This window comes from Chinchilla lanigera, unplaced genomic scaffold (assembly GCF_000276665.1).
Source record: "Chinchilla lanigera isolate Chin_1 unplaced genomic scaffold, ChiLan1.0 scaffold00032, whole genome shotgun sequence".
In the NCBI taxonomy this organism is placed as follows: domain Eukaryota; kingdom Metazoa; phylum Chordata; class Mammalia; order Rodentia; family Chinchillidae; genus Chinchilla; species Chinchilla lanigera.
Window position 1 is genome coordinate 22,991,818 of NW_004955433.1, and position 12,916 is coordinate 23,004,733.

At 46.5% G+C, this 12,916-nt stretch overlaps 1 protein-coding gene and 1 long non-coding RNA gene across 2 annotated transcripts in view; one reads left to right on the top strand and one right to left on the bottom strand.

Moving 5' to 3' along the window:
- Cdh5 (cadherin 5, type 2 (vascular endothelium)) overlaps positions 1–2,698 on the top strand; it is a 36,798-nt gene extending 34,100 nt beyond the window's left edge. The window contains exon 12 of the mRNA XM_005388461.2: positions 590–2,698. Within this exon, the coding sequence (XP_005388518.1) occupies positions 590–1,107 (518 nt within the window). The 3' untranslated portion in view covers positions 1,108–2,698. The remainder of the gene's footprint in view (positions 1–589) is intronic.
- Positions 2,699–5,785: 3,087 nt separating this feature from the next.
- LOC106148950 lies at positions 5,786–8,265 on the bottom strand. Its single transcript, XR_001234757.1, has 3 exons — positions 8,166–8,265; positions 7,327–7,450; positions 5,786–6,770 (listed from the first exon to the last, which is right to left on the bottom strand). It is a non-coding gene; the product is annotated as an uncharacterized LOC106148950 (long non-coding RNA).
- Between the last annotated feature and the right edge of the window lie 4,651 nt (positions 8,266–12,916).

The following is a 12,916-nucleotide window of genomic DNA, read 5'->3' on the forward strand; positions in this document are numbered from 1 at the left end:
AAAAATAAAATCTACACTGAGTGAGATAATGTTAGCACCTGCCTAGAGTAGTTCCAGGTAGTTTGTAAAGTAGGTGCTCAAAAGAGTGGCTGCTGCTACCGCAGTGGGCATGTCTACGAGCACAGTTATCCAGGCATTACCATTACAGTCTCCACAAGGCAATAGTTCCAAATCTTGGCACCTGAAATTCCAGCTCCACCCTGTCCCCCCATTTCTACCCACTGTGGTCTCCTGGGTTTGTAGAGACGACATGGAAAGATGTGCCACCCTGGTATGAGGTGACAGGAAAGGAAGATGTACGTGATGGGGGTGGAGACTGCAGAAGGGAATGTTCTCCAGGAAGCCCCACCCTGTTCCTCCCCTCCCTTACTTCAGCCAGTGGAGACCAAGGGTGTGGTCAGGGGCAGGGAACAGGACTTTGTCCCACGGGTGGGGGGATGGGCCCACAGGGTGTGTGGAGCACACCGGTCCTGGAGGTGTTCCTGGAGCCCAAGCTGGGCCCGGAACTTGCAGGGGAAAGGGAGGACAGATGAATGCGGCCGCCTCCCGGAGCCTGTCTGACCCTCTTCTCTCTCTCTCTGGTGGCCAGTGATCACCCTGCTCATCTTCTTGCGGAGGCGGCTTCGGAAGCAGGCCCACGCCCACGGCAAATGCGTGACCGAGATCCACGAGCAGCTGGTCACCTACGACGAGGAGGGCGGCGGCGAGATGGACACCACCAGCTACGATGTGTCCGTGCTCAACTCGGTGCGGTCTGGCACGGCCAAGGCCCCGCTGTCCATGCTGGACGCCCGGCCGCCCATCTACGCGAAGGCGCAGAAGCCACCGCGGCTGGCGCCTGGGGTGCACGGTGGGCCTGGGGAGATGGCCACAATGATCGAGGTGAAGAAGGACGAGGCAGACCACGACAGTGGGGTCCCACCCTATGATACACTGCACATCTACGACTATGAGGGTTCCGAGTCCATCGCCGAGTCGCTCAGCTCCCTGGGCACCGATTCCACCAACTCTGACATTGATTATGACTTCCTCAACGACTGGGGGCCCAGGTTCAAGATGCTGGCGGAGCTGTATGGCTCCAATCCCTGGGAGGAGCTGGCATATTAGGGGTCACGGAGCTCTCACCCTGGGGACTCAAACCCACAGCAGCCCTGGCCAGTCGGACAGCAGACATCAAGCTTTCCAGGGTGGCACTGACTCCCCAGACCAGCAGCCCTTCCTCATGGGTGCCAAAGACCTCACTATGTCCAGGGTACCAAGCTCCAGACCCCTGAAATACCCAGGAACGTATTTCAGTGATGGCTACTCCATAAATGCTGGAGAAGCCGGGTTACTCTACTGTCGGCCCAGGAACATCACGCTGTTGCCCCCATGGCACAGGTCTAACTCAAAGATTTTCTTTGGCTCAACAAAGCTGCCACGCCAGCCAGCCTGGGTTCAACTGCCAGCAGGATCTTCCCCTGAGTTCTCTGAACCCCCTGGTGAAGCTGGTATGATCCTGGTGACTCTGCCTGGGGGCAAGGGAGTGGACAGTATGACCTGTGGGACAAGACTCTGCAGCCCGTCCCCAGGAAGACTGTGACTATCTGTCACCCTGCTGTCTAGAGCCCCAGCTCGGCCTCACACTCTCCCTCTGTTCCCCAGGCCCATCGAGAGGGAGGAAGGGGCCGCATGGCAGCTCCTTTCCTTGGGTTGCAGAGTGAGCTTGCTGGCCTGCCACTCCAGGAACTGTGCTGTACTGATCACTGATGCATTCGGCCAAATTCAGGGAAATGGCTTGTTGAACTTGAAGCAACTGTGAATTCATCCTGTAGGGACAGTGGCAACCAAGAGTGACAGATCACAGGGTGAAGGCCACCTTCATACCCACTGCCTCTGGAGCGGGCTTAGAATAGCGGAGACCCCAATCTGACACGCATCCACACTCACCTAGGCTTGCCTGTGAAGGGGCAGATGTTTCTGGAGCAGAAGACCTGCCCCCATCTCTGCCTTACCTGGTCACTCCTGCTTTCTCTGCTTCACTCTCTCTCATCTCTTGACCTGGAAGCATCCAAGATGTGTCCCTCGGCAAGTCCAGCAATGCTCATACCCAAACACAGACTGCCAGCTGTGCAACAGAGCCACCATTTGCCTTTATGCCTTGTTGCCACGTCTCAGGGAACCGGCCCTCAAGCACACCTACGGAAGGCGAGGCCCTGCCCCGCCCCGCTCTACAGATCCTGGCCTCTGTGTGGCTCAAAGAGGGCTGCGTTTAGAACTTCCCACTGCAGCCATGCCTTGAGGAGGCGGCATCCAGACAGAGAGGGCAGGGGAAGAGACACACGCTGCGGTTTACCCCGCATCACAAACCACACTGCCCACCCTGGGCGCAGCCTCTCAGACTTCAGGGGACTGGAGCGAACACTGACATTATTTTTAACTAATCATTAATTTTTTATAATGACTTTGTTTTACTAATAATACTTACAAATTCCTAGCTCTCACAAGCACATAGAATAAGGGTTTAGCCTAATAAACAGCTGTTGTTTAGATTAACAATTTTAATTCCGGTTTTGTCATCAGACAAACATTTCCTGTAACCTTCTATTTCCTATCATTGTAGTGGTTGCTCTACAGATAATGATTACGTTATGGCCACACTGGTGCATGAGACGTACTGTATTTTTTTATGCCTAATAAAGAAAATTCTTGAAATTTTTCCATCTCTGGAGCTGATAGTGCTCATGGGAAATGTACACATGCATATACAAGTGCATACCACCATCATCAGACAGCAGGGGGAGGCTGGAGTCACCTAGAAAGTGGATTGTGACAGAAAATAACACACAAGACCCAGACCCTTCCCCAGCCCATATGCAGCTCCCTCCTGCTGTCTATACAGCAGCCGTGGCCTCATACTCAGGACTGCAGCACCATTTGCAAATGGCAAATGAAGGGTCAGCATCTTTTCTGGGCCAGCTTACAGCCCTACCCACATGTGGAGGCTTCTGGATCCCTAAAAGTATACTAGGACTTTTTAAAAAAAATTTTATTTTAAAATTAAAAAGAATAGCAAAGTAACAATGAAGACAAAATCAAAACAACAAAAACGGTACATGACCTCAAAACAAAATGCTAGGAATTAACAATCGTTGCCACATTACATACTGTTACCTTCAACAAAGTCTACCAGATGTGAGAATGTAAGATTGATCAAACAATCAAAGGCAGTAACAAGTCATCTAGAACTTTTCAAAATCCCTTATGGAGGGATATTCCTCAACTTTTCCTTTTAGAATTTGGGGTCAGCTTCTTGTTTGCCCCAGCCACTCTCCCCAGCTGAGACAGATACATGTGAAACAGTCACTGCTGATTGTTTCCAACAAACACCCCCAGGGAAAGGCTGCTTGAGTTGGGCTCCAAACCAGGTCAAATAAACAGACTTGCAAGTGGGGCAAACAATGACATAGGTGCAATAATGCCAGCTACCCTGAGCGGCCTTGGAGGTGTGCCCACCCTATTCTGTGCCTTCCCGGGCTGCTGGCTTTCACTGTGATTGTGCAACTAGTTCGCGTCAAGGCTACCACTAGATTTGGTTGTCGGGGCAGAACTGGAACAGGTTAAAATGCCACAAAGCTCACCCCACTGGCCAAAGCTCAGCCATTTTTCTTGGATAGACACACGGATTGTCGCCAAGTGTTGTGTTAATTCCCAAAGTTTGGCAAAAAGTTGACTGTGACTGCCCTTGCCAGGATGCTCACTGCTTTCAGGGGGAGAGGAGTTTCTTGCTCCGCTAGTCCTGCGGCTGCCACCCTCTCAGACTACCTGTGGAGCTCAGTTTTCTTACCTATCTGAAAGGTCTGCCCCGCCCCACAACAGCCTGTGTAGCCCCTGGAGCACATGAGCTCTGTCCCTTACTTCATCCTCCTGTGAGAGTCCCCGCTCAGGCCCCAAGTCACCTCCAAATGAGATAATCCTCGTGGCTCCAGCCTGCCTGGTGAAGCCAGATGCCCTGTGGCGCTCCTTCACCCCGAGGGAGGAGTCAACCTCGTGAAGGTGAGGCGCCCCTTCTGAGAGCCAATGACTTTCTTCATTGCACAGACCAAGGTGAGACCCAGAGAAGGGTGCCGTGTGGCTAGAGCGATGCAGCCCATTAAAGGCTGAGCTGGGGCTAGAACCGACCTCCCCGCTCCCTGAGAAAGCGGATCTCCTGGAGCCTGGACCAGGACTCACCTTCGGCGCACGTTTCACGGGTCGTGGGAGAGATGCCCGCTAGAGGGCGCGCTGTGTCAACAAATGCATGGCGCTGGCCAGCTACCTGGCTGCAAGCCCTGGCATCCTGACACAGGATGCGCAGGCTCAGGTTGTCGGGGACTCTGACAGAGAAATTGTATCAGAGAGACCGTAGTCGGGCAGCACCACCCGCTGTATGCTCTGCTAGGGAGAGACAAGAACCTAATCCCCAGCCCTTTCCAGGGCCTGGGATGCTTGTGCCTCCAGCAGTCGGGCAGGTACAAAGAATCTCAGCTCCTGGGAGGAACTATCCCTGGCCCCTGGGCCCCTCACTGTGCTTGTGAGGGTCACAGTACACCCCACATAGGGCCCTCGCCTCAGTGTCCACACCCAACTCTGCTGCTCTGTCCGTCCTGCTTTCGCCAAGCCAGTCCTGGAGGGTTGCCTCACCCCTGCCTGTCCCTGCGGATCCCGGTTGCAGACGCCTCCCAGGAAAACAATCCTTATGACAAATCCCATTCGTGACGTGACACACTGAGCACCCCACTTCTGAAGATTACAGCCAGAGACTTGCCCAGCTCTATCTGCTACAATGCTAAATTCAGCATTATTTACAAAACAAAAAACTGGAAACGATACAACTGTCTACCAAGCACAGCTAGGTAAATCACAGTGGACGGTACAACGATACTGGGCAGTCATTAAACTTCTGCTTCCGTGTGGTCATCTTAAGCTCAGTTTAAGGTAAAATACAAAAACAGAACCCAGTGCATTATCTACCATCAGATCCCATGTTTTCCTACTGGACAGCCCCCTCCACATTATACTATTACGAATAATTCTTACTTCCTTTTTAATTTTTTTTTTTTAGGTTTTCTATAAGCAACATGCATTTATCATCAAGAAAGTTATCTTAATGTCAATTTGTAAACACTTTCTTATCATTAAAAAAAATGAATTTGTCTCTCGGTTTGTGCCTAGATGTCCCCCCAAAGCCTCACGCAGTTTTAGATGGGGTTTCTTTGGAAGTAGCTGAATCTAGAGTGTGTGACTGATTCGCAGTGCAATGCTGGGATTAAGGGTGTGAGTGCTACACCCGCCCTGGGCCGGTAGGCTGCATACGCTATGAGAGACAGAGAGGGGCTTGTTCTCTCTCGCACTTGCTTTTGCTGTCCTGGACTGTTGCCCCTCCCCCATGCCACCCTGCGCGGAGCAGGCCGATTATGGACTGAAACCTCGGCAAACTGTGAGCTAAATAAACCTTTCCCCCTTTCACTTTGGGTGTTCGGTATTTTTGTCTCAAACAATGAGAAAAGTAACCAAGACAACTGGTAAACCAGTTTTATACTCAAATATATTTTAAACCTTGAAATTTTTTGTTAAAAATGTTTCAAGGACTCTACGAATGCAACACTTTAATTAAATTACTGGGGTTTTTTTTTTTGTTTGGTTGGTTGGTTGTTTTGGGGCATTTTTGTTTTTGTTTTTGTTTTTGTTTTTGTTTTTGTTTTGAGACAAGGTCTTGCTGTTTCCCAGGCTGGCCTTGAACTCATGATCTTCACGTCGCAGCCTCTGAGTACTGGAATTACGGCCAGGCACCATCATGCCCAGCTGTAAATTGTTTTTGAAGTCATTACTTTTTGAAAAGCTGCTGCTGGGAGGCTAATTAACTTTGCCATTTTTTTTTTTTAAATTCTGAAAGGCTCTTTTTGAACATGGTCTGTGGTTCCTAAACTTCTTAGCCTTTGGAGTGCTTTACCTTCAAATTTCCAGCAACTTTCCAGCTCAAAGTTAGGTGACCCTAGCTTTGGCCAAGTGACCCACACAGAAGTCTGTGCTGCTGCTCGTTCTCAAGGATATAAGAGAAATAGTTGAGGCCAATGTCAGCCCTTCCAGAGGTGTCTCTCGAGTCTGGGAAGTCTGTGCTTGCGTCAACACTCAGGGACTTCACCATTCTTTGCAATGTGCTTTTGTAACCTAAGGTGTAGGAAACTGCAGCCAACTCATGATCTTCCCAAGGAGTGGTTGCTGGGGGGATGTTTCCTGCTGTTACACAGGAAGCTGGGTTGAGAAAGAGAGTTTTTTCAGATGCAGCTCTGGACAGGAGGAGAATCTTCCCATCAAAAGAAACAAACAAAACTCCACCTCTGAGCTCGGGGGACACATCCTGGCTCAGCAGAGAGAGATACCTACAGGCACAGAGCACCCCGCAGGAGCTAGTAAAGCCCATCCTGGGGGCACCACATAACGCAGCCAGTGTTTTGCAGGGCGTGGAGAAGCAGGAAAAGTGATCTGGGGTGTTTGCAAATGCAACACTTAGAACTTGGTGACAGTAGCCCTGAAGAAAAACACAAATGAAGACAGTTATCTGTACCTAAACACAGTACAGACCATTCCTGACAAGCCAGTCCTGGTTTGCACGGAATTTCCTGGTTGTATCTCTAAAATCCTATGTCCTAGAAAATTCCATCCCAGTCCAGGTGACCTGGTAGTTCTGAATGTGAACTCGAAGTCAACAGTCCTGGGTGTCAGTCAGCTCTCTTGCACAGTTTCCTCATCTGTAAATAAAACAGGGTAATATTATAATGCCTGTTCTCAGTTTTTGTGAAATTAAAAGGAAATAAACCTTGAAAACAGAACAGAACCAAATTGCTCCACGTTATCAGGGAAGGAGCGAGGGAAGGATTGAATAAAATTATAGAAGATTTTCATATTTTGTTTAAGATTTTGATTTTTTAATTATTTTTTCTTTTTTAGAGGGTTTTTCATTGGCACATCTTAGATATACATAATGATCACATTCATCATAGGGAATTTGTGCCTCTACGTAGTATATATCTTGCTTCTTTTTTTTCCATTCCCTCCCCCTCAACACCTCTTCCCCTCCTTATTTACAAAAGCTTAGTTTCCATTTTTTCCTTCTGTTCTCTTTTTTTTGCTTGTCCCTTTCCTCTTCCGTTCCCCATCTGAACATTTTTTTCCCATTTTAGATTTTGTTTTTTACTACAACCATTTTCTAACTGTTAAAGGAAGGATGATTCAAGTGTTGATATTTTCCCAGCATAAATACGCAGGAACATGATGTAGCTTCCTTGTATTTTATCTTTGACTTACGTAAAAATATTCCATCCTCATTAATTTTTTCAGGGGCTTCTCATAATTCTTTGAAAGTATCCTCACTTAAAACTACTTTTTGTCATCTTCTTTGTCAATTTTCTCTTTGTTGTTACTGATGAATCTGTGTGGAACATAACAGGGTTGAAAATAATCACACAAATAAGGATAGGACAGAAAAAAATTTTTTGACCTATGTGTTACAATTAATTTCTGTATTGTTTTCAGAATCAATTCCAAAAGAATGAAAGACCTAAATGTAAGGCACAAAAATGTTTAAACTTTGAAGAAAGAAAAACACTGGCGAGATCATGACCTGGGGAGAGGAAGAGTTCTGAGATGACACCAAAAGTTTAATTCACAAAAAGAAAAAAAATATTTTTCATGGCAGTGAGGACTGAACCCGTGCCTTCTCACCAAGCTACATTCCTAACCCCTACCCCATCCCCATCTTTTTGTTTTATTTGGTTGGGCTCAAACTTGGGATCTTCCTGCCTCTGCCTCCCAGAGTGCAGGAATTACAGGCTTGCAACACCATGCATCGCTAAGAGAGAAAACTTGAGGAAGGATTTCCACAAAACTAAAAATTTTTGTTCTGTGAAAGACATTGGAAGAGAATGAAAAGACAAGCTACAGACTATCACATATCTGACAAAGTATACCCAGAGTATATGAAGTCCTCTCCACACTCAACAGTAGGAAAATGCAATTTTTTTAAAAAATTGAACATTCTTCATCAAAGAAGATATACATATGACAAATAAACACATGGAAGATGTTCAGCATCCCAGTTATTGGGGAAATATACTTTTAAACCACAAAGAGGCACCACCACATACCTATTAGAATGCGGGGGGTGACTGTACCCAAGATTTCGGAGACGACAGAACTGGAACACTCACCCATCGATGGTGGGTAGGAAATAGTACAGGTGCTTTAGAAAACACTTTGGGAGTTCTTATAAAGTTAGACAGGGCTGGGGATTTAGCTCAGCGGCAAAAGCGCCTGCCTGGCAAGCGCAAGGTCGTGAGTTCGGTTCCTAGTACCAGAAAAAAACCTAAATAAATAAATAAATAAATAAATAAATAAAGTTAGACATACACTCACCATAGGACCTAACAATCCCAATACGTACTCAGGAGAAGTAACAACCTCTTTAACACACAAACCTAAGTTGCCATCTTACAGCAACATTACTTATAACACAGAACTAGAATTAAACCAAATATTCCTCAGCTGCGAAATGGTGCTGTGCTATAGATGCTTCCATCTCCCAAACTTTATATGTTGAAACCTAAGACGCAGTGTGAGATGATTTGAAGGTGGAGATTTGGGGGGAGTGATTAGGAGATGGGGGGCAGAGTCTTCAGGAAGGGGATCGGTGTCCTTATAGAAGAAACTCCAGAAGCTTCCCTTCCACCATGGAGGACACAGCTAGAACGTTCCATCTATGAACAGGAAATAACCCTCACCTGACAGCAAATCTGCAACTACCTCGGCCTTGGGCCTCCTGGTCCCCAGCAATGTGAGAAATAAATTTCTGTTACTTAGAAGCCACATGATCTATGGTATTTTGTTATGGAGCCCAAGTGGAAAAGACAAATGGATCAATCGACTTTGGTACAGCATATAATGAAACAGTACTGAGTAACAGAAAGGAAGAAAACCCTGGTACACACAATTTAAGTGAATCGCAGATGCATTATGCTACGTGAAAGAGAGGGAGACCCCAAAGACAACATGCCGGGTGATGTGTTCACACAACATTCTGAAAAGGCAAAACTAGCAACAGAGGACAGATGAGGACTGCTCGGAACTGGGGAGGAGGAAGGATATGACTAACAAAGAAGCTCCACGAGAGACTCTCGGGGTGATGGAACTATCCAGGATCTTCACTGTGGCTGTGGTCACATAAGTCTATGCATTTGTCAAAATCATGGAACTGTTCTCCAGGAAAAAGAATGCTACTGAATATAAATTTAAAGCAATTTTTAAAAAATAATCAACAGAGTTGTTAGAAGAGTGCAGCCATATTTGATAAGGGTCTGTCTCGCATTATAAGCCATCAGTGTAATGGTCACTCGATGGATGTACAAGGTCAGGCACATTCTGTCGCTTATTCATTCATTCTTTTGAAAATATCCACTGAGCAATATGCCAACCGAACTCCCCTTGATTCTACACCTGACATCTCTTGAATCTCTTTCCTCTTCTCTTTCCCTGCTGTTGTAGCCTTAGTTTGGGCCCACTTCATTCTCTCTACTACAGTGTATCAGTCCATTTTCTGTTGCTGTAACAAAATGCCTAAATGTATACCAGGAAGAATTTTATTGTAGTTCGCAGTTTGGGAGCTGAAAGTCGAAGAGTAGGCAGCCCCACTTGCTAGGCCTCTGGTGAGGGCCCCTCTGGCTGTGTCACAGTATGACCAAGAAGCCAATGGGAAACAGGAGAGGTCAAAGGGGCAAAGTTCACAGGGTCACCTCACTTTGCAGCAAACAGCTGCTGGAGAACTACTTGGCATCTCTCAAGATCATGAATCACTTCCGAAAGTGTCGATGACCACAGTGACTTCATCACCTTCCACTGGGCCCCGTTTCCTGAAGGTTCAGCCCCTCAATGCTGCCACACAGGGGACTGGTCCTCCAGCAAGTGCCTTCAGGGAACACACAGACCATATCCAAATAGAACACACAGTCTCCCCAACTTCCCAGCTGGTCTCCCTGTCTCTAACCTCAACCCTCCCACCCATTTTGCTGCCACTGAGTTGGTTTTCTTAATGTACAAATAAGTTCCGGCCCTCCCTTGTGGAAACCTTCCGTAGCTCTCTATTGTCATGTGACAGAGCCCAGAGCTTTATCCCAGGACCCAAGGCCCTGGGTGAGCTCATTTCTCCTTCATTTTACTACTTTATTGCCATGTATGCCCTCGTGCCATACACGCCAGGCATATTAAGCTATTAGTCTTTCCTCAGACACATGGTAGTTGTCTCCTTGGTCTCAGTACTCACTGCCCTTTGCTGTGGGAGGATTACAGATCTCTGACTCACTGGTGTCAGGCCTGGCCAGGTGACTCACTCTGTCAAACAAAACATGAGTGAAAGGGACACGTGCCACTTAAAATCAGCTACTTTCAGAACACATGGTTCTACCCTCTCTCTTCTCTCTGCCAACAGCTATGAACGTATAACATGAGTTAAAAATAAAGCTTCGTTGTCATAAGCCACTGAAATTTGGCAGTTATTTGTCACTAAAGCATAACTTAGCTTAAGTTGACTAAAACACTCCATTAGACTGTAAATACCATCATTGCTCACTTTGTAACCCTTGTGCATAGCACACGTGCAGATGGCACTCAGTACATAGTTGTAGAAGTTATGGATAGAATGAGTGAGTGAATGAACAAGTGACCTCTGGGCCTTTGCACATGCTCTTCTCTCTATAAAGAACAACCATCCCTACTTCTTCATTTTCCCAGTTCCACCTCCAGTCAAACCTCAAAGATCTCCATGAAGCCTTCTTGCCCATCTTTACCTCCCCGCCACCCAAGGCATCCAAGTGTATGTTCTTGTGCTTCCAGAATGTTTATCTCTCTGCCCTGACTTTAAAACCCCTAGGGGTGGTCAAGTTGACCTTACCTCAGTGGCCCTATGGCCAACACAGTACTTGGCCAAAAACAAATGGTTGAGTAACTAAATGAAAGAGTAGAAGCTTCCTGTTTTTCCAAGTAGCTAAAGGCTCCACTCCCTCCAGGCCTATGTGCTGTGCCCTACCTGGAGTACCAGTCTCTTACCTGTCTACCTGCCTAACTCCCCAAAATCCTTCAGCATCACCTACTCTGTGACTGAATGCACACCCCCACCACAGTTAGGTCACTTCCTCTCCCTCCTTCCCACAAACTTAATATATCTCTCCAACAGAGCCTTGTCACGTGGCACTGGGATCTTCTCATCTTCTGTGATCTGCCTGCCTCTCTGGGCACCCTGAGGCAAGGTCTGCATCCAGTTCATCACTATGTCCTTATCCCTAGAACTGAATTATAACAAGAGGAACAATAACAGCCAAAGAGATCTTACTCCAGTCAAAGAAATGGAAAAGTGAACGAGTTGATTAATGGAAGTTGATTAATGCATGAGTTGATTACTGTAGGCATAGCATTCTCTTCCATTATCCTTTTTTTTTTACTTTAAAGATAAAAGAATGAAAACATATTAACGGACACACAGACTTTTACAAAATAACACAAAAACAATACAAGCAATACAGCATTTCAGACAAAGAGACAGGAAATTAATAATGGTTGATGTTTTACATATTGATATCTTCCAATTGGTTACTCTCTTCCATTATCCTTGAGAAAAGTTCAAGTGCATTACTGGAAGATGTCTTTTTCAATATGAATAGGCTACATGAACTGACCTTTTGTCACTCTGGGTGACTCCTATCCTAGACCACTGCTCCTGTCCCTAACCTTACTGTCCCCATGACCCCTTCCATGAGTGCATCAGGCCAATACATGGTCCCACTTCCCAAATCACCACCCACTTCCCCCAGCAGGCCTGGCACATGTCTCAGATGCATGACCCCTGGGAAGCGTGTGCACCTGACCCATCAGGCCTGGAGTCCTCCCCACCACCCATCTGTTACCAAAGGGGACCAAGACAGAGGAGGGAGGAATGGGGAAAGATGCAGAAAAGGAGGTGGAGCAAGAAGGAATTCACATCCATCCCAAGGTCAATGTGCATGGCTAAATGCATAATTGGCCACAGATGTGATCAGGAATTCTCATAGGACAGGGAGATGAATGCCCAAGGTCAAGAAACACTAATCATTACTCCCTCTCCCTCTCCCTCTCCCCCTCCCTCTCCCCCTCCCCCTTACCCGCCTCTCTCTGGCTCTTGGGCTTGAAAGTCCCAAGAGAAGCAAAGAAGATGAGACGAAGAAAGAAACAGGAGCCTTCATCCAGAGTCATCCTAAGGGCAAGCTTCCAGAACCTTCAGTCATCTGGAAACCAACCAGGAATTGAAAATAAATAAAAAGCTTCTATGAGACTGATCAATACTCTTTTTAAAATTTTATTTAATAAAAAAGCAAAAATGAAACAACAAAAAACAATAAAAACAGAATTTCAAAACACTATGATAGGAAATTAACAATGGTTGCCATATTACATATTGTTATCTTCAAAGCAGTTGCTCAGATTACCAGGTGTAGATACGCAAGATTGGAGACTAATCAATACTCTTCAGAGGAGGCAAGGCCATGACAGCCAGGGAATAATGGGGAACTGTCACCAACTGGAAGAGCCTCAAGAGACACGACAGCTGTGAGCAGTGTGGGATCCTGAATCAGATCCTAAGACAGAAAAAGAACCTCAGAGCAAAACTACTGAAATTCACATATGGTACAATGTTAATTGCCTGGTTTTGACCATTGTACTATGGTTATGTAAGCTGCTGGCATTAGGGGAAGCCCAGCGAAGGGTATACATGGACTCTCTGTGCTATTTTTGTTATTTTTCTGTAAGTCTAAACTTAGTGAAAGTAAAAGGCTGTTTTGTTTGTCATTTAAAGAATGTCTACAAAGCCCACAAC